This window comes from Oncorhynchus tshawytscha, linkage group LG06, assembly GCF_018296145.1.
Source record: "Oncorhynchus tshawytscha isolate Ot180627B linkage group LG06, Otsh_v2.0, whole genome shotgun sequence".
Classification (NCBI taxonomy): domain Eukaryota; kingdom Metazoa; phylum Chordata; class Actinopteri; order Salmoniformes; family Salmonidae; genus Oncorhynchus; species Oncorhynchus tshawytscha.
The window spans coordinates 67,825,297-67,846,583 of record NC_056434.1 but is presented as its reverse complement, the minus strand read 5'-3'; the positions used below and the strand labels follow the sequence as shown (position 1 = coordinate 67,846,583).

The window sequence follows — 21,287 nt, the reverse complement described above, 5'->3', positions numbered from 1 at the left end:
TGCCCAGACGAATTGAAGCTGTTCTGAGGGCAAAAGGGGAAGATGCAACTCAATATTAGGACGATGTTCCTAATATTTGGTATACTCAGTGTATGTGCATGCACTGCTGGACAATATAATAAACTCTTATTTCATTTTGGAAACAATGTATGCTGTGCTTTCTGTATTGTGTGTTAAACAGCTAGAAAAAGGGTCTACTTTTTGATGACCTGGAAGTGATCAATAAATTCACATATAATAAAGTTAATGCTCTCAAGGGATTACTTTAACTAAGATTAAAATTGGTAAAGATTGGGACCTAAAATTGAACCTTAGTGCTTGAAAATACATTGAGTTTCTACTTATTTTAGGGATTAACACTACTGGGAAAGTGTACTTGAAACACAATAATAATCAGTGCATGTATCTTTGATAAAACTTTGAGAGTGTTTTCTTACTAACAGACAACATGACCAAACAGACTGATCACCTTAATATTCTCTCTCTGCTAAACCAACATTAACATACTAGAACTGTCCTTGGAGTTAAATGGTGTGGATATCTAGACTCTGATAAAGTGCTTATGGAATTTCTCCTCTCCTTAAGGTGATGTTTAATCAGAGACAACTAACTAAAGCTGTGTCCGTATGTGTTTACTTTTCACCACAGTATATTTTATGGCTTGTCATATCAATTGGGAAAGTTAAAAGAATCTTAGTTACACATCATCTACCTAAACATTGTATTGACACAAACACACTAAGAAAAGCCTATAAGATATATGTTTCCAATTGTCTGTAAATGGAGCTGAGGGTAAACAGAAAGATCAAATTCTTTTATCTGTATTCAGAAATCACTCAAATATAAGTCTTACTTTTCCACACATTCAAATGGCTCCAAAATGTACAAATAAAAAAAGCAAAATATGTTTTTTATGTGCTGAGGTATTATTTACAGTGAAAATGTGTTTCATTAACCATTTTTTTATGTGGAAGGTGAAACTGAGGATGATATTGGAGTGAGGCTGTGTTTTTTATGTGGTATAACATGCAAATAGCCATAAGCAGTCAACCCAGGACAACACTGGATTCTGGGGATATAACTTTCTATGACTTCAAAGGTTTCAGTTCAGGTATTTCCTCAATTCGAATGTCAACGTAAAAACATGTTTGTAGAATCAATGAAAAAAAGGCAAATTTCAAGGTAAAATGTAACCCATACATTGTGATTTGCCTTGTCCAAAGCAGTTAACAAATTCTCATTCCAAATGTATTGAGTAACTTGTATAGACTAAGTAATACTTTATATCTAAATCATTTACCATCTCATCATAATATAATTATAATCAACAAATAGAATGACAAACACTAAAGCAGTGTTCTCATAGTGCCTTGTTCGAGATGTTGAATCTGATCCAAAGTCAGTTTCCACACAGATAGAAGTAACTCTCTACCCCCATTTGTTTCATATTTCTGTATTAGATATGTTGATGAAGACTGTTAATGGCCAAAAGGTGAATTATTAAGACAGGTTTGTACTCCTTGCTAACATACAGTACACAATTTGGTGATCTATAAGATCACTGTCAGCTGAACTATCCAGTACATATGGCTCACAACATTCTACTATTACGGCCTATGAAAACCCTGTTTTGACACGTGTTCCACTTCCATTGGATAAGGCTGTTGGCTAAAAATAAACACAAGCAACGTGCTTGTGACCACAGGGGGATGAGAACAACTTTGGTTTGCTCCAGTCGTACGATCACAATGACATAGAACAGTGAAGACCGACCGCACGGAGGACATTCACATCGAAACAGCTTTGCTGTTTTTTTTTTGTATTTTCAATTTTTATCTCTGTTTTTGTACAACAAAATAGATCCTCTGGAAGGTAACATACCTGTCTGCTGTCCATTACTACTCATCATACTCTGTCTCCATCTCTTCGTACTCTGTGTTCCCTTGTGTTGAGTATGATCGGGTCTTCATTGCGCAGTTGGAGTCCATCAAGATGGCCTGAGAAGAAAACAATTGTCTAGAGTCAGAGTACAACCCAAAAAATCGACCATAAATGGAAAAAGAGAATAAAATGGTCACCAATAATTTGTTATCAAGGATAAAAGTGGCGAAAGATGTCTCGTTTGAAAACAAAGAGCATTGTACTGTGGTTGTATCGTATACAGTCATGTAGCTTTGAAGGAAGACAACTACCTAGGCCAATTTATTAGTCTGCCTCGAGAGGTATAATTCTTTGAACCTTTGTCACAATATCTAGTTACAGAGACACCCATGTGCAATTTATAAAAGCTTTTCAAACTATGTAGATTCACCACCACCATCTACCCCCATAAAATGTGCAACCAAAGGGGAAACTACCCTGAGTGTACAAAACATCTCCCGAATATTGATTTGCAACACCCCCTTTTGCCCTCAGAACAGCCTCAATTCGTTGGGCCAAGGCGTTGAAAGTGTTCCACCTATCCCTCCACCATGTGTACAATCTATCCACCTATCCCTCCACCATGTCCACAATCTATCCACCTATCCCTCCACCATGTCCACAATCTATCCACCTATCCCTCCACCATGTCCACACTCTATCCACCTATCCCTCCACCATGTGTACAATCTATCCACCTAAATCAAATAAAATGTATTTGTCACATACACATGGTTAGCAGATGTTAATGCGAGTGTAGCGACATGCTTGTGCTTCTAGTTCCGACAATACAGTAATAACCAACAAGTAATCTAACTAACAATTCCAAAACTACTGTCTTATACACACACAAGTGTAAGGGGATAAAGAATATGTACATAAAGATATATGAATGAGTGATGGTACAGAGCGGCATAGGCAAGATACAGTAGATGGTATCGAGTACAGTATATACATATGAGATGAGTATGTAAACAAAGTGGCATAGTTAAAGTGGCTAGTGATACATGTATTACATAAAGATGCAGTAGATGATATAGAGTACAGTATATACATATACATATGAGATTAATAATGTAGGGTATGTAAACATTATATTAGGTAGCATTGTTTAAAGTGGCTAGTGATATATTTGACATCATTTCCCATCAATTCCCATTATTAAAGTGGCTGGAGATGAGTCAGTGTGTTGGCAGCAGCCACTCAATGTTAGTGGTGGCTGTTTAACAGTCTGATGGCCTTGAGATAGAAGCTGTTTTTCAGTCTCTCGGTCCCAGCTTTGATGCACCTGTACTGACCACGCCTTCTGGATGATAGCGGGGTGAACAGGCAGTGGCTCGGGTGGTTGTTGTCCTTGATGATCTTTATGGCCTTCCTGTAACATCGGGTGGTGTAGGTGTCCTGGAGGGCAGGTAGGTTGCCCCCGGTGATGCGTTGTGCAGACCTCACTACCCTCTGGAGAGCCTTACGGTTGTGGGCGGAGCAGTTGCCGTACCAGGCGGTGATACAGCCCGCCAGGATGCTCTCGATTGTGCATCTGTAGAAGTTTGTGAGTGCTTTTGGTGACAAGCCGAATTTCTTCAGCCTCCTGAGGTTGAAGAGGCGCTGCTGAGCCTTCTTCACGATGCTGTCTGTGTGGGTGGACCAATTCAGTTTGTCTGTGATGTGTATGCCGAGGAACTTAAAACTTGCTCTCCACTACTGTTCCATCGATGTGGATAGGGGGGTGTTCCCTCTGCTGTTTCCTGAAGTCCACAATCATCTCCTTAGTTTTGTTGACGTTGAGTGTGAGGTTATTTTCCTGACACCACACTCCGAGGGCCCTCACCTCCTCCCTGTAGGCCGTCTCGTCGTTGTTGGTAATCAAGCCTATCCCTCCACCATGTGTACAATCTATCCACCTATCCCTCCACCATGTCCACAATCTATCCACCTATCCCTCCACCATGTCCACAATCTATCCACCTATCCCTCCACCATGTCCACAATCTATCCACCTATCCCTCCACCATGTCCACAATCTATCCACCTATCCTTCCACCATGTGTACAATCTATCCACCTATCCCTCCACAATGTGCACAAATAAGCTATCCTCTTCTACCTGCCCATACATACTGTAGCTTACTCATACTCTAAACCAGGGGTCTCCAACCTTTTCTAGCACAAGAGCTACTTTAGAAAAATCAAACATAGAGAGCAAGTAATGTATTTTTAATAAACAACTCTAAGGGAGGCCCTTTAAAATCAGTGATTTTTTTCCTGACATATTATGTTTTATATTATCCCAAATTACTTTTTCTCAGTTAAAATGTTCCTGGTTTTCCATTTTTTTGTTTTTCATATTAAAAATTACAATTGTTCCTGGAGAAACAATACAATTGGATGTTCTGAGTCCATGTCAATGCTTAAATCACATCAGTAAACCTTTTTTTTTGGGGGGGGGGGTCTGGAAGAAAACTAGTACATTTGGATTTTGTAATTCCCCTTTCATTGAGCATCTGGCCTTTTAAAACCCCAGCGTCCATCCGTAAATCTAATTTGCATAATCAAATAATCCCCATAAAATTCCATCTGTTCTAAAATAGAGATACAGTGCCTTGCGAAAGTATTCGGCCCCCTTGAACTTTGCGACCTTTTTGCCACATTTCAGGCTTCAAACATAAAGATATAAAACTGTATTTTTTGTGAAGAATCAACAACAAGTGGGACACAATCATGAAGTGGAACGACATTTATTGGATATTTCAAACTTTTTTAACAAATCAAAAACTGAAAAATTGGGCGTGCAAAATTATTAAGCCCCCTTAAGTTAATACTTTGTAGCGCCACCTTTTGCTGCGATTACAGCTGTAAGTCGCTTGGGGTATGTCTCTATCAGTTTTGCACATCGAGAGACTGAAAGTTTTTCCCATTCCTCCTTGCAAAACAGCTCGAGCTCAGTGAGGTTGGATGGAGAGCATTTGTGAACAGCAGTTTTCAGTTCTTTCCACAGATTCTCGATTGGATTCAGGTCTGGAATTTGACTTGGCCATTCTAACACCTGGATATGTTTATTTTTGAACCATTCCATTGTAGATTTTGCTTTATGTTTTGGATCATTGTCTTGTTGGAAGACAAATCTCCGTCCCAGTCTCAGGTCTTTTGCAGACTCCATCAGGTTCTCTTCCAGAATGGTCCTGTATTTGGCTCCATCCATCTTCCCATCAATTTTAACCATCTTCCCTGTCCCTGCTGAAGAAAAGCAGGCTCAAACCATGATGCTGCCACCACCATGTTTGACAGTGGGGATGGTGTGTTCAGGGTGATCATGGGTCTCTTGGCTGCATCTCTGATCAGTCTTCTCCTTGTATGAGCTGAAAGTTTAGAGGGACGGCCAGGTCTTGGTAGATTTGCAGTGGTCTGATACTCCTTCCATTTCAATATTATCGCTTGCACAGTGCTCCTTGGGATGTTTAAAGCTTGGGAAATCTTTTTGTATCCAAATCCGGCTTTAAACTTCTTCACAACAGTATCTCGGACCTGCCTGGTGTGTTCCTTGTTCTTCATGATGCTCTCTGCGCTTTTAACGGACCTCTGAGACTATCACAGTGCAGGTGCATTTATACGGAGACTTGATTACACACAGGTGGATTGTATTTATCATCATTAGTCATTTAGGTCAACATTGGATCATTCAGAGATCCTCACTGAACTTCTGGAGAGAGTTTGCTGCACTGAAAGTAAAGGGGCTGAATAATTTTGCACGCCCAATTTTTCAGTGTTTGAATTGTTAAAAAAGTTTGAAATATCCAATAAATGTTGTTCCACTTCATGATTGTGTCCCACTTGTTGTTGATTCTTCACAAAAAAATACAGTTTTATATTTTTATGTTTGAAGCCTGAAATGTGGCAAAAGGTCGCAAAGTTCAAGGGGGGCGAATACTTTCGCAAGGCACTGTATCAGAGTTTTGGCATTGGATGCGTGTCAGTCTACTCCATCAGCCTATGTAACACTTCCGCACCTGCAGAGAAAGGTGACAGAGCTAGAGCAGTGTTTGTCATATCATGAGACATCACAAAATCTTTTGTAGCGTTTTGCTCTACTCCATTTTGCTCTACTACCCCCACAAGCATCTTGGGACTCGTCTGAAGTCGTTACAGCCGATCTGCCAATTTCTGTCTGTAGCGTCCGGACACTTCGGACTAGACACTAATATGATCCCTCTGCGTCAAGGTGAGACTCTTACAAACACATATGTTTTGCTCTATTACACCCACAGGCCTCACAAGACTCGTCTGAAGGTCGCCTGGGACCAGTCGGAAAAATGTATGAAAGACACCTGCTCATCGAACATCTCATTCCAATATTATGAGCGTTAATATGAAGTTGGTCATCCCTTTGCTGCTATAACAGCCTCCACTCTTCTGGTAAAGCTTTCCACTAGATGCTGGAACATTGCTGCAGGGACTTGTTTCCAATCAGCCACAAGAGCATTAGTGAGGTCGGGCATTGATGTTGGGTGATTCGGCCTGGCTCACACGTCGGCGTCCCAATTCATCCCAAAGGTGCTCGATGGGGTTGAGGTCAGGGCTCTGTGCAGGCCAGTCACGTTTTTACACACCGATCTCGACAAACCATTTCTGTATGGACCTCGCTTTGTGCACGGGGGCATTGTCATGCTGAAACAGGAAAGGACCTTCCCCAAACTGTTGCCACAAAGTTGGCAGCACAGAACTGTGATGCTGTACCACTAAGATTTTCCTTCACTGAACTAAGTGGCCTAGCCCGAACCATGAAAAACTGTCCCAGACCATTATTCCACCAAACTTTACTGGTATCTGCCAAACCCAGATTTGTCTGTCAGATGTTGAAGCATGATTCATCACTCCAGAGAACTCGTTTCCATTGTTCCAGAGTCTTGCGGCGAGCTTTACACCACTCCACCTCACGCTTGGCATTGTGCATGGTGGTCTTAGGCTTGTGTGCAGCTGCTTGGCCATGGAAACCCATTTCATGAAGCTCCCGATTAACAGTTCTTGTGCTGACGTTGCTTCAAGAGGCGGTTTGGAACTCTACTATGTGTTGCAACTGAGGACAGACGATTTTTACGTGCTATGCGCTTCAGCACTCGGTGGTCTTGTTCTGTGAGCTGTTCTGTGAGCTTGTGTGGCCTACCACTTCACGGCTGAGCTGTTGCTCCTAGACATTTCCACTTCACAATAACAGCACTTACAGTTGTCCGAGGCAGCTCTTGCAGGGCAGAAACTTGACGAACTGACTTGTTGGAAAAGTGGCACGTTGAAAGTCACTGAGCTCCCCAGTACGGGCCATTCTACTGCCAATGTGTGTCTATGGAGATAGCATGGATTATTGCATGGCTGCTGTGTGCTCATTTTTAAACACCTGTCAGCAACAGTGGCTGTGGCTGAAATAGCTGAATTCACTAATTTGAAGGTGTGTCCACATACTTTTGGCCTTGTAGTGTATATGGAGTCTGTAGGTGACAAAAATAAGGGGTTAAATATTTTTTTCTTTTTTATATCCTGATCTTTCTTACATCTGTCAAATATAGGATAGACTCTTGATGTTGTTCCATGTAGATCAAACCCCAGGCTGTAGTGACGCTGCCACACTGTGATGCAGTGCCTTAGACCACTGTGCCACTCGAGAGGCCTCAAATCATTTCCCCATATATTTTTGGGGTACTTCAACGGTTCTTAGAATTCTAAATCAAATAGAAAAATGATCATTGGCATGACCTTCTTAAAACAATTCCATACAGCTTAGTAGTAACCCCCCTACCCTCCTTACACTCTTATGGTTTAATTGAGCATCTGTGAGGAATGTTCTGTCTAATGTGCCGGTCTACAGATGGTTCTGTACTGCTGCTGCTCACTTCATGGCAAAGTTTGCAAATAACAAATAATATACTTACTCATGATTTACTTCTGCCAGGTAAGCCTACTTTGCAGTTAACATTTAATTCAGAAGGTTTTCTGACCACCCACAATTGGGTTATCGCATCAACTGGCTACACACAGAGGAGTGATAGACAAACGCGCTCACCCCACAGACAGACAGGGGCAATATTGCTGGAAATTAATTGGCTGATAATATGTTAGGTTTGGCTTTTTAGGCCATAGTGGCTAACCAGGTGTGGGATGATGTCAATGTTGCGTTGATTAGATAGTCGCTAGGAGATATTTGTGAGATTTGTTTATGACAATTTGCAGTGGAACGTGAAAATTGCATGTACTTTCAGAATTGTTTGGCGAGCTACTCATAGGTGGGCTGTGAGCTACTGGTAGCTCGCGATCGACCTGCTGGAGACCCCCACTCTAAACCAATTCAGTCTAGAGAAGAAAAAGCGGGTGGAAGCTGGGGTGGGGGTGGCCAACAGCAGTAGAATGCATTACACAGCAATGGTGAGACTTGAACAGGCCAACTTAAATAGACAGCCAAATCTAAGAAGGCAAGAGTGTCTTGATCAGAACTCGAGTCTCGAGTTCCTCTCTCTCTGTTTCTCCTGGTACTATTGCCTGTAAAAGACGGCAGTAGTTTGAGCCTGTGGGTATGGCAGTTCTCTCTGCATCAGACGCAGCTTTTACAAGTCATTCGCATTCAAATGCATACCTCTGCTGATGTGTGTGTAGTAGGTTTGCCCATGTGTGTGTGTGTGTGTGTGTGTGTGTGTGTGTGTGTGTGTGTGTGTGTGTGTGTGTGTGCGAGCTTGTGTGTGTGCATGTGTGTGCGCTTGTGCGTGTGTACGAGGTGTTCAGTGTCTCACCATTTTCTCCTCCCTCCCAGGAGGACTCCTGAGGAAGTAACAGAGGGGAGCGAAGAGGATGTCCACGACGCCAATGATGGTCATGAGCCAGGAGAACCCAATGCTCTTCGCTATGGCGCCCCCAGCGGACGGACCTTCATCAGCAAAGGAAGGCTAATGAGCTTATAGAGGAGTTGAATATAGAGGCCTTATTTTCCCCATTTTGACATATCATGATAACTATCCCCATGACGGCAAATCTGCGAACTCTTACTATGCCACACCTTAAAAACATACATAAGAACGCACGGTACAAAATCAGAGAATATAAAAATATGGACTACAACTTGGCAGTTTAAAATCTTTACTTTAAATATGTGTACTTAAGTAAGTGGGTCCTGTGGGTGGGATGGGGAGGGGGTTGGGGGGGATAAATGTGTATTTGAGTAATGTCTTTTGGTTTGTGCTTTTTTTGTTTGTCTTGTCAACCCCAAAATTAAAAACGGATCATAAAAAAAATGAAATAATGTGTGACAGAAATGTTTAAAAGACTATGCTACTTGACTGGGTTATTTTCAAGCATCTGAGTTACCTAAAGCAAAGCCCATGCAGAATGCCACATCAGCAATGGCGTACACAGTGCCATAGACTGACACGTGTCTCAGGTCCACTAAGTAGCCCATGATTGGCATCATAGAGGAATCCACCATGCCTGACAAGAGACAAAACAGTGAGAATACAGTAGTATCTGTTACAAACCAGATGCTAGTTTCATAATTTGCGGTTTTCCTGTACAGTGTGAAAACAAATTGACTTACCAATTGCAAAACCAACACCGAAATTCGGAAGTATTAGTCCGTAGATGTCCTTAGCAAAAGGAACCTGTGACACAGAACATAGTCAAGGTAAAGAGTGGAACAGGGGTTTTATTGATCAAATGTTTACAGTGTTATCCAGAATACCATTCTTTATGTGGGACTCAAAGATATTTGTTCTCCCACACACAAACACAACTGCATAAGGCACTACAATGGAAATGGAATTGTCTGTTTCCAGAGAATCGGCTGTTTGCCGGTTGACTTCTGAGCAAACTCCCCTTCCCTAGACTCAGAATGTGATTTGGAGACTAATGAGATATAGTAGGACATTAAGACAATGGGACTGTTCCAATATTTTGAAAATGCATCATTACTTCCCCCTTTCCTCTATGTAATTCCTGTAAAACCCTAGCTTTCACCTATACACATAGTATTACACAAACAATCTTTAGATGGATCCCCTAATACTGACGACGCCATGCCAAACAGGTAAGGTAAGCACCGTGTTGAGCTGGATGCTAAATTCTAGCTGAGGAAGATGTGTCTAGTACTCACACAGAGGATGCTAACCCCCACGAGGACCATCCCGATGAGAGCGCACAGCCATCTGGGAAAGGAAGAAAGAGCAGTTCAGCGTCTGCCAATGACAACAGTCAACGTCCCTCTCCCCTCCCCCAACCGTTGTTTTGTACCGCAAGGCCACAAAATGATTTACTCTAATATTAAACTTTAAATAAATGAATAGAGGAAGTAAATGGATCACAATCTGTTTTCTTTGAGTCAGGATTAGGACATTTTATGAAACAAATAGGAGTTGCTTTATTTCAACTTTCTAAAATAATACTGCTATGGCTACAGGAAACATTTGAGTCCTGAAATACATTTATTTTCATTAAGTGTGAGTTAAAAATAGAATGATTCATATGTGACAGATCGCACACTTGATCAACTGTGGCAAACAAACAAACATTAGCCAAGAGGTCATAAACTCATTGTCACACTGAGACTTCAATAAACAGCAAATACCCAACCTGCCAGAGAAATCTCATTCAGAGTTGCTCAATAGTACAGGAAACAGATACCAACGCGGGAGAAGATAAGGAGACGGAAAAACGGGAGTAATTTCCCTCCCTACCTCCCCATCTTGTGTGCGAGGACGCCAAAGATGTTGGTTCCAATAAGGTAAGAGATGCTGGCTGGCACGAAGGCAATGCCTAGCAGAGAGAAAGAGAGAGAGGGAGAGAGAGAGAGAGAGAAAGAGAGAGCAAGATTGAGAGAGAGAGAGAGAGAGAGAGAGAGAGAGGGAGAGGGCAGGGTACAGAGAGGAGAGAGCAGGGTAAAGAGAGAGTGCAGGGTACAGAGAGAAGAGGGGAGAGAGAGATAGAGAGAGAGAGAGAGAGAGAGAGAGAGAGAGAGAGAGAGAGAGAGAGAGAGAGAGAGAGAGAGAGAGAGAGGAGAAACAGAGAGCAGAGTGGAGAGAGAGAGAGCACGGTAGAGAGACGAACAAGAGAGAGAGAGCGCGCGCGAGAGAGAGAGAGAGAGCAGGGTAGAGAGAGGAACAAGAGGGAGAGCGCACGAGAGAGAGAGAGAGAGAGAGCAGGGTAGCGAGAGAGGCCCAGATAAGCATCCACATTATCAGCCTTCATCATAGGGCTCCAGCACATCTCCTAGACACAGTAATGAACACTCCCGCTCTACACTCGCCCTCAAATGACACCCTAATATCCTGCCCTGTCCCCCCATCTTCCTCCAGACCCTCTCTCATCCCCTTTTATCTGTGCGAGTCCTCACAGGCAACGCCACTAATAAAATAAGTAATAATGACAGAAAAGAAAAAGAGTGATTTGGTTTCAATGGGAGGTTCAATGAGATTTTCAATGTTCACCTACATACTGTTTGAAGTCATTGCAAGTCTACAGTTATAATCCAAACCTTGAGTTGAAATGAGGACCTTTATTCTAAGAACATTCAGCGGGCAGAATGGTTTCATGAGCAACATTGTCAATAGGGGAAACAGGGTTGTCAAGAGGGACAAAAAGGAAAATAAATGTAAAAATACCTAGCTGCCATTTTCTTGGACACATGGTCTCCATCATCCAAATAGGCAACGCTGGTTCTAACATGGCGATGGCCATGTTCGCAAAACAAATGGATCCTGAAAAAGAGAATGTGATTGGGGATAAGTGGACCCTGGGCCTATTATTCTCCATCTTCACACGTGTGTGTCCCTATCAACCCCCCGTTCCTGCAGCCTCAGACATAATACCAAGTATTAGTCCACCCTGGCCAAAGGACCTGGTAATTGAAGTGGTGGGGAGGCTCACTGACACATAAATGCATTTTCCCCCAGTACTTCTGTCTCACACATACTCCAACACACACAAGCAAGCACGCACACACACATACAGTCACAGACCACACACATGCACGCACGTGCACATGCATGCACAAGCACACATGCACCAATGCACGTGTGAATGCACACACGAATGCAGGGATGCTCACACTCACTCACTCTATTCTAATGGAGAGATGACCCCATCTAACATGCTGCGCTCACTCCCTCTCAACACTCTCCCTGACAGTAATACTGTGTTTCCCTGGCTCAGGGCACAAATTCAACCACTGAAATAGAATTTGATGGAACATCTGAATCAATTCTTCTTCCACCTCTTTGCTCCCACCTTTTTGCTCCCACATCTTTGCTTCCACCTCTTTGCTCCCACCTCTTTGCTCCCACCTCTTTGCTCCCACCTCTTTGCTTCCACATCTTTGCTTCCACCTCTTTGCTTCCACCTCTTTGCTTCGTGTGACTGAAATGGGAAATGGCACAGCAGGTGCTTCAGAATGAAGCAATAATATTCCAGTATTAATAAGTGACGCGTTCTTACCTGCAGCAATGAGTATGTATGGATCTTTCATAAGACTCCATAGCGAAGACCCTTTCTGGCTCTGTAGAGAGAAAAGGGACAGGAAATGTAGAGCTAAACAGAGAGCCATGAGTTTCATGTCAAAACAGATTAATGCAAAAAAGGCAGCCAAAATATGATCTAGGGTACGTAATTACTACAGTGCTTTTACATCATTCCACAACGATGTTTAGTTACTATCTGTGCTTATGTCAAACTGGAACACAATTCTCCCTCTCTATTCTGAGGATCCCTGCTCTTACAGTAGCGAATAGAAAGTGTCCACACATAGCCAATGAGTTTACAAAAGACTGGCACAGTGTTGACAACAACCCGTTATCAGTCCCTCTGACACCGTCTCTCAGCTTAATGACAGATATGTACTAATTGTGAGGATTATGTCATGACCCAGACCCATTCCACTTTCCCCTTTTTAATATTCTTCAAGACATCAATATCAAACAAAAAACGATTTCAAACATAAACAACCTCATCCACAACTAAATCCACAACTAAACAACGTCTAAGCACCATTGGTCTGACAATCACAGCCACCATCTAGCGCTCTGATTCAGTCTCTGTCTTCTTGGTATCCGTGGTGACTGATACACATCAGCCCCATAGACCGAAGTCATAGGGGCTGTGATAGGAATCTCTATCACAGGCACACATCTCCTCTAACTGGAATGGTAACCCATCATACCAGAGACCCACACATTTAGTGGTTTAAATTCAGACTGTTTTTTTGGTTGTTTTTACTCAGACACCCGCGACCCATTTAAAACCTCCCGTTGCGAGTAGCGACCCCGGCTTGAGTATCACTGGTGAAAAGCACTTTAATCATCTGGGAAAACGCTGTTTGAATCCAATGCCAAACAGATCACATATAATACACTATTGATATCACAGTGATCTGGTGATTGTGAACACATTCCAGCACAATTCCAATGAATTTACATCAATAATCCTAAAAAAGAGCTGTCAAATCGATAGCCATACACTCACCTCTGGTTCCACCTTTGAGGGCTGGAGAATGAACAGTTGCAGTGCTGTCGGGAGACAGGGTCTGAACTTAGTTAGCATCCCTAACAGGTAACTTCTGATTGGAGAAAAAAGAATGTCTGCTTCATGATAGAGAGAAACATGGCCACATTACCTCCATCCAGCACAGCCAGAACAGCCAGAATGAGGAAAGGTGCCGTTTTCCCCACAAACTCATACATGACACTGCCAAATGGTGGGCCCACTGCGTGGAAGAAAGTAAAGACGGTCAATGGTTTTGGCCAAACATAGCCTGTTACTGTAGTCTACAAAGAGCGCATCATGAATTGTGTACATACCCAGCACACCCATGGCGAGACCACCGAGGGCTATCCCAATGGCATTTCCCCTCTCCTCATCATCTGTGTACACACTGGCAAGCATCCCCATCCCTAGAAGAAGAACAGGACATGCTACCCACTGGGCACAGACATCTAGTTTTGATAAATGATTGTTCAACTTGAGAGACATGAAGATGCATAACAAGGTAGGCCCACAGTAATGAAAATGTGAAGTTTCTGGAGAAACTGTATGTTCTTGCGCAGCTGTCTCAAAGTGAAGCTAATCCTGAAAGCATCCATAAATGTCAGGGGTAATGCCAAGGACCTTACCAGCCACAGAGGAGCAGGAGGAGCCCACACCCTGCATGGATCTGGCCAGAAACAGCAGAGTGTAGCTCGATGAGAAGGCGAACACTTAACAACAACGACGACAATAGAAATTCAGACAAAACAAAACATCAATCATGAAAAAACATTGAAACACTGTGTGAGATCTGAAAACAGGTGTGGATGTGACGGGTGTGGATGTGGGTAATACTTACTGATGGTTGACAGGAACATAATACAGAACCCGGCAAACATGGGGATCTGGTATCCTATTCTGTAGGCACATAGAGACATCCCTTCTCAATACTGTTCTATGTAATACAATACAATATAAAACAAGACAACAATAACTACAGCTCATCTAACACTCGGCAGTCTAGTTGCAGCAGTCGGGCAGAAATACTCTTTGGCCCTGTACACACTCAGGTCAGGTTGTACAACTGATGTACAATGCGTTTGCCACAATGGTTGTGATACAACTGATATTTGTGTGATGCACAACTGAGAGTTGGTCTCCACAGAAATGTTTACACAACCGTTGTGTGGTGTCAATGCCTTGTAATTATTTTTGTGCAGGAAAAACTCTGTTGTATCACAATAAATTGCACATCAGTTGTTATACAACTTGAGTGTGTACTGCAGGCCTTGTTCCATGTAACTGACATGCATGACTTGCCTTGTGTTGTCCTTATCCAAGCCGAAGGTGACTAAGGGGAAATAATAGGATTCTATTGTTTGCTTCAATTACAGCATATTGTGGTGCCCAGTTGAGACGGTAAGTACTAGCCTTGATGCATTTGCCAATACTGAGCAGAGAGCACTGCTAGAGCTCACATCTTGACTGATTCCATACTTTACCCATGGGCGCATACCATAAGAAAATACCTCACAGTAATGTCTCTGACACCTTGGTCTTTCAGAATGTGTGCTGACATACAGGTATGTCTATATCTATAAAATACTTGTTCTAGACTATAATCGATATTGAGCCATTTTAGAACACAGTAAGTAGTTCAAAACAATAACTACAAGTGCTTGTAAAGCCCTACAAGCAGGGATCCTTACTGAATGCATGCTGCATGGATGCAGGGAAGCATAAATCCAACACAAATCACAAAACAGGAATTTAGCTACATGGGAGCAGGATGGATTAGATCTAATTTACATAACAATTGGTCTCAAAATAGCAATATAATGTAATATAATGTATATAAATGTTATCAGTTTTTGATTTTCCTCCCTGTCACTTGAAAATAGTCTGCTACTGATCTTTCTTTCCATGAATACTGTGATTTGACTTAGATAAATACATAAATATTGTTAAATAATGACCTTTGACTGAGTACCCAAACTCAGGATAAGCTTAGTCACCATTCAGCTCTGGGCTAGCAGGAAGCCACTGTGACCTGGCAGGCACCCACACTGCATGGGGCTATGCACTGAACTGGGAAGATACAATCACTAGTCCAGCTTGCCTGCCTGCTGTCATATCATTTTAGTGTAATTCAAAACTACTTGTTTTAATTATTAGTCAAATCAAGTCATAACTGTATGAAACAACCACTTTATACTCCCAGGTGGCGCAGCGATCTAAGGCACTGCATCTCAGTGCTAGAGGTGTCACTACAGACCCTGGTTTGATCCCGGGCTGTATCACAACCGGCTGTGATCGGGAGTCCCGTAGGGTGGCGTACAATTGGCCCAGCGTCGTCTGGGTTTGGCCGGGTTAGGCCGTCATTGTAAATAAGAATTTGTTCTTAACTGACTTGCCTAGTTAAATAAATAAAGGTTCAATAAAAATAAATGAGTGCCAGCAGTGAATCATTTTAAATGCTACACTTTTACATTTTTGTCATTTAGCAGACGCTCTTATCCAGAGCAACTTACAGGAGTAATTAGGGTTAAGTGACTTGCTCTAGGGCACACTGACGGATTTTTCACCTAGTCAGCATGGGCATTCAAACTACCAACATTCGCTTACTGGCCCAATGCACTGAACTGCTAGGCTACCTGCCGCCGCTCTTCATAAACAAGAGAAACATAAATAGACATGTCTTATGAAACCTGAATTATATGACTATACAGCTAAGCTAGTTGCCATGCAAACCAGTTCACAGCTGGCATTCAATTTAAGATAATCTAGAAATAAGCATAAAACTATTGAATTTGAAAAAGAGTGAGTAACAGAAAACACACCAGTGTGGACATGGGGAAATGTGACGGTTAAAACCTTTCATTCACCCACCTGTTGGTGAGAGGCCCAATGAAGGGGTTGGTGATGAGCTGTACAGTGGCCTTGGAGGCAAAGAGTAGTCCCACTTTCACATTCTCATTGAGCAGCTGGTCGTCTGCTTTGGGGCAGTCGGGCTGTGTGGAGTTGTGGGGTGTGAGAGCCGAGGTGGAAGAAGAGACCCCCTGCGTCTGACCCAAGGGTATGGGTGTGGAGTCCATTGGGTCCCCGCTGGTTACCCTGACAGAGTTGTCATAGAGGGACACGATGGTCTGGAAGGTTCCAGAAGGGGTGTGTGGGGAGGCCGTAGTGTGATTCTTGGCCATGTTGGCTGCTGCATCATCAATTGTGTATAGGTAGCTAGGGATGATGGGGACTACCAGGAAGAAAGGATCAGAAAAAGAGATGAGGGGGGGGGGAAAGGTTCTATCTACATTCTGAAATAACTTCTCTCCAATAGACCCACCCACAATTTGAACACCGTCTGTCGGGAATATAATTAAGAAATGATTTCGTATTTATTTGATTTGTGTAGCGGATGGGACATTAGGACACAACCTACATTTGTTTCAAAGTTTAAGAATAGACTGATTGGATTTCACTAATTTAGCTATAAATATGGCAGATAACACAAAAATTGGCCCCATGAAGATGGTTTTAACCTATTACTTTCATATTATTATGTTATTGTCATGTTTTTATCATATTGTAACGATATGATTATTAGGGGGTCATGACCGTCCCAATATTTGAAACAGGACAATTTGACCCCCCCCCCCCAATAATATACCATGATCAGTTTAATTGTTTGGATAAAAAACTCCCAATCTAAAGCACCTGGCTTTATGTGGTTTTGCACCAGAGTGCCCCTCTGCAGTAACTGTTCAGCAGCCTGCACTAACCGCTCTCTCTCTTTCTCTTTGTATACATGTTTCGAAAGTTTAAAATTAGTAAAACTTCATGAACATTTCATAGATGTATCCCTATGTTGTTGTGTAACTAGCAAACTAATGGTGATGAGATAATAGTGTGTAAAAATAGTTTTATACAAGTTATACGGATGCATGCAATGTTAGGTTGGCTATTGTAGCTAGGCTAACGTAAGCTAAATTAGCTAGCCAAGCTAGCACCAAAGCTAGCACAGTATCTGGATCTTTTCAACTGCAGTTTCCGATGAGCAGCACTCAGTAAGTCAGTGTTCACCTTTGTGAAAAAGTAGATAGTGCCTTTAATGGAGGTGCCAAAACCAAAGAGGATAAAAGTGCTGTACATTAGTTTATTTTTGGGAGTGCAAAAAACTATGTAAATGAATAAATGGCGACATAGCTAGCTAGCTAACTACACTGTACAATTCCTAATAGATTGGCGCCCAAGTGCTATAACAAATGTTGTTGCCCACATTCTGATTTAATTTGGTTGTCATGGCAGGGGTCAGAGACAGGTAGTATAGAGAGAGGGGAAGAGAGAGCACCGCCCATGTTGAGGTAGGGAGAGGACGAACAGGTCATCAGATTGAACCATGTTGATGTATGTCATATCCACCTGGAAAAGCTGGATTCCATAGATAGGAAAACAATCTGCCATAATTGTATTGTGTGCAGTGACATGCATAAAAAGGTATTTGGTGCATTTCAGTGAATTGAGACTAAAGATCTGACTCCTCTCTGTACCACTATATGCCCACCTTTGTATAAGGTTGCAATCGGTTATTGACTGTTTTTGAATGTGTTTGTTTTTTACTTGATGCTGAATGACAATGAGTTGTTGCTATGTATTTTTGAAGTCTATTGCTTGAGCATGAGGCCATACTGATTGGGATATTTTGAAGTCTATTTCCTGAGCATGATGGCATACTCATTCATTTATTTTGAAGTCTATTGCTATAGCATTTGATTCCTTATTGAGGAGTTATATTTTGACTGTCACTGAATTATTGTATGAAATAATATTGCAATAAAATAGTGTAACCAAGTGAGACGTTTCTGTATTCAGATGGCCTCGACTCGTTTTAAGTGAATTCAGTATGGGAAATGAGTTATTCAAGACCATGTACTAGCCAACCGTGGTGAAGGTTACACAAATAGATTCATGGGTTTTTACATTTAAATGTAGTGTAGTTAAAGAAGGGTTGTGGTGGTGACTTTCTGAATTGTTAAGAGTAACAACACAGTTAGAAGTAATATTGGTATTTCAGTTTGATTGATGTATATTGACCAAATTATCAGGACATTTTTGGATGTATTTTCCCTCAGAAATTGACGAGAAACAACCCTTTCACTGCTATGCTTTATATCTTGAGGGGCTTTCCCCCAGACCCACCTTGAGGGGTGTTGCCACCGGAACCCATTGACCTAATATGCAACACAAAGTTATGCCCTTGCTGTATATAGATTTGCCTCCAATCACATATAGGCATATACGGCTAGCTACTCTAGAGTGATTTCTGACTGACATATTCTGACATTCTTCCAATGCGCACCTGTATCCAGTGCTCAATGGACATGTCCGGGAGACCTGACCAGCGTTGAGGGTGTAATCTCGCGCGAAATAACAGCATTTACGCACACATATTTGTCATCTGTAATCTATCGGATACGACTGAGAGATTAATTGGCAATGGCAGTTTTGATGCTTTCAGGTAAATCAAGTGAACTAGGGACATTGGAACCAAAAACATATCTGTAGCGGGTACACCATCCCGGTCCACCAGATTTGATTTAATAATTACTCTGTACTTGGCTTCGTGAAAGGCAATATACATTATGTTAAATTATGAACAATTCATCTCCTTGTGAAGCTTTACACTATAGGCTACAGCGTTTGAAAATTCCCTAAGGTTGTAAGCAATTTGACGCAATCTGATAACATGACTAATCATAATGGACAGATTAAACGTTTAAGGAACAACATTGTTGCACATTGGCCGCCTACTAATATGTTATTATGGGTGTAATAGCATTTTAATTCAGAATCTGTTTGATTTATGAAATATTTGATGCATTCATTCTTACTCATTGTCATATCTAATATTGGATATCGGATGACAAACCAATCAATGTCTATCTTATTTGAATTAAATTAAATGATATGACCAGGTCTATGCAAAGGTAAGAACTGAAGTAGCTAGTGTCTAATTTCGTATATTATTACAAAGCTTCAGGCAAGGCTAAATTATGAGCAAATCATAGGCTTTAGACTAGCCTAGTTTATTTATTTTTTATTATTGGAAAGCAATAGCCAGGACGCTGACATGAATAACTTTTGTTCCACACCCAAACATTTTTTTTGAACTACTCGAAACAAAGAGGAGAATACTACCTTCTTAAAATGGAAATAACAAAACATTGCATGGTTCAAAATAATATCTGTTATGTGTCCAAATTGTTGATGGGTTATTTAGGCTAGCAACGGACTCGAATTGGTTTTATAAATGCATTTTTATGCGAACTTCAACGGGTGAAATAACAGTTGACGCAACAGGTAAGCAGTGTGAAAATACTTTATCCAAAGTTGAACCTACCGACCACCGTTAGAAGCATATTATCCAGCAGCAAGGCGATGAAAACGATGACCAGGATCAACTTCCTCGATTGTCTTTCCTCTCTCATCCATGACAATAAATTGAATTCTCTCAGTGTGTCTAATCTTCCCATTTTTAGAGTCCACAAAGGAGCAAGTGAAAAAATATTCGGTCTGAAAAGAACAAACGTTATGGACACCAGAGAGTGACAGTCTGAAACCAAAAATGTAGGCTACTATAGTATAGAAGCCTAATTGCAAATTACGCACGTTAAAATGTCAAATAAATAAATGTTAAGTTTGTATAAATGGTATAGATTTCACACAAGGCAATGTAAAATGCTCTTATACAGAGTGGCGTAAACTAATATACATTGCTTATGTGCCAGTGGAATAAAGTAGAAATTGGGACATCTGCTTCAAAAGATCGTGACCTGAAATGTGTTAAAAGTGCCATAATGGTTGAAATCTTACCTTAGATGCACATTAGCAAAAATCCCTTTGCGGCCGCAAATTCGAAAGGAACGATAGATGCGGGGCGTTTTAGTTACTTGAATGCTCCTTGACGTCATGCAACCTTTATCATGAACATCCTCACATACAGCATCACAGTGAGGGATACGCATAAGCAAATAACATTGAAGACAAAGTCGAAATCGTGAGACAATGTGGTAGTCGGGGTTTTGATGATGTGCATACTATGAAATTAACAAAATTTCATGTTACTTAAAGTTTTTAGTTACTTACACTGCTGAGGGATATCATTATCATTTTGAAACCAACTACAGTTTATCAGAGTAACAGTATGATACTGACAATCTAGCATTTTGTTGACTATGTAAGTCAAATGCGGTTAATTCATTATCATACATAAGCAATAGCCTATATGTGTGCAATAGGTGTGCGTGTGTGTGCGTGTGCGTGTGCTTGCTAGCACGCGAGCAATGTGGAACACGCTTAAAATATATTTCGCATGGGGCTGCGAACCAAAAGCTCTAGCAAGAACACACACTTGTAACTTCCCATGTTTCAATACAGCGACAGGATCTCTACAATGTTATATAGATGCCACAAAACCTGTCAGGCCAACCGTCAACCCTCACAAAGTCTGTCAGACCCCGTTTTTATACGGTTGACCACTCCTGCCTCATCAAAAATCACTTTTTATCAACCATGTGACTTGACCCCCTGAGCGTTCGCTCTCTGCGTTTATCAGAGACCCTCATATTCCTACATCTCTCAATGATTAAACTCTGTCTATTTTGAAAAGGACTCATCATTATGAATGCTTTTGAGCACTTCATTGCAGTAAAGGGTGGCAATGGCACCACCTTGTGTTTCATGCTGTCTGTTGCATCTTCATGAGACAATGCAAAACGAACACTAGCAGGCCTATGTGTTGGCATAAACGGGGAACAACCTATCTTTGCATTTCCACCTCTGTGGAGACTTAAAGATGCGGCTGTAATCTGTCTAGACTTCACGTGACTGAAA

The 21,287-nt window shown here is 41.6% G+C and overlaps 1 protein-coding gene across 1 annotated transcript; it reads right to left on the bottom strand.

Annotated features, from left to right (window-relative positions):
- Nucleotides 1-1,566: 1,566 nt before the first annotated feature.
- LOC112252958 (synaptic vesicular amine transporter) lies at nucleotides 1,567-20,377 on the bottom strand. The gene is made up of 16 exons (XM_042323541.1): nucleotides 20,268-20,377; nucleotides 19,795-19,967; nucleotides 16,290-16,650; nucleotides 14,260-14,318; nucleotides 14,048-14,131; nucleotides 13,736-13,828; nucleotides 13,552-13,641; nucleotides 13,401-13,444; nucleotides 12,378-12,438; nucleotides 11,546-11,641; nucleotides 10,622-10,700; nucleotides 10,042-10,093; nucleotides 9,487-9,550; nucleotides 9,261-9,380; nucleotides 8,690-8,823; nucleotides 1,567-1,997 (listed from the first exon to the last, which is right to left on the bottom strand). The coding sequence occupies exons 1-16, from the start codon at nucleotides 20,363-20,365 to the stop codon at nucleotides 1,899-1,901; spliced, it is 1,707 nt and encodes a 568-aa protein (XP_042179475.1). The 5' UTR covers nucleotides 20,366-20,377; the 3' UTR covers nucleotides 1,567-1,898.
- Nucleotides 20,378-21,287: the final 910 nt, after the last annotated feature.

Coding starts and splice junctions, on each gene's coding strand:
- LOC112252958 (XM_042323541.1), bottom strand. CDS start 20,365: ATGACGTCAAGGAGCATTCAAGTAACTAAAACGCCCCGCATCTATCGT. Junction 9,551..10,041: donor TGGGGGTTAGCATCCTCTGT/GTGAGTACTAGA, acceptor TCTGTGTCACAG/GTTCCTTTTGCTAAGGACAT. Junction 9,381..9,486: donor CGGTGTTGGTTTTGCAATTG/GTAAGTCAATTT, acceptor GTCTCTTGTCAG/GCATGGTGGATTCCTCTATG.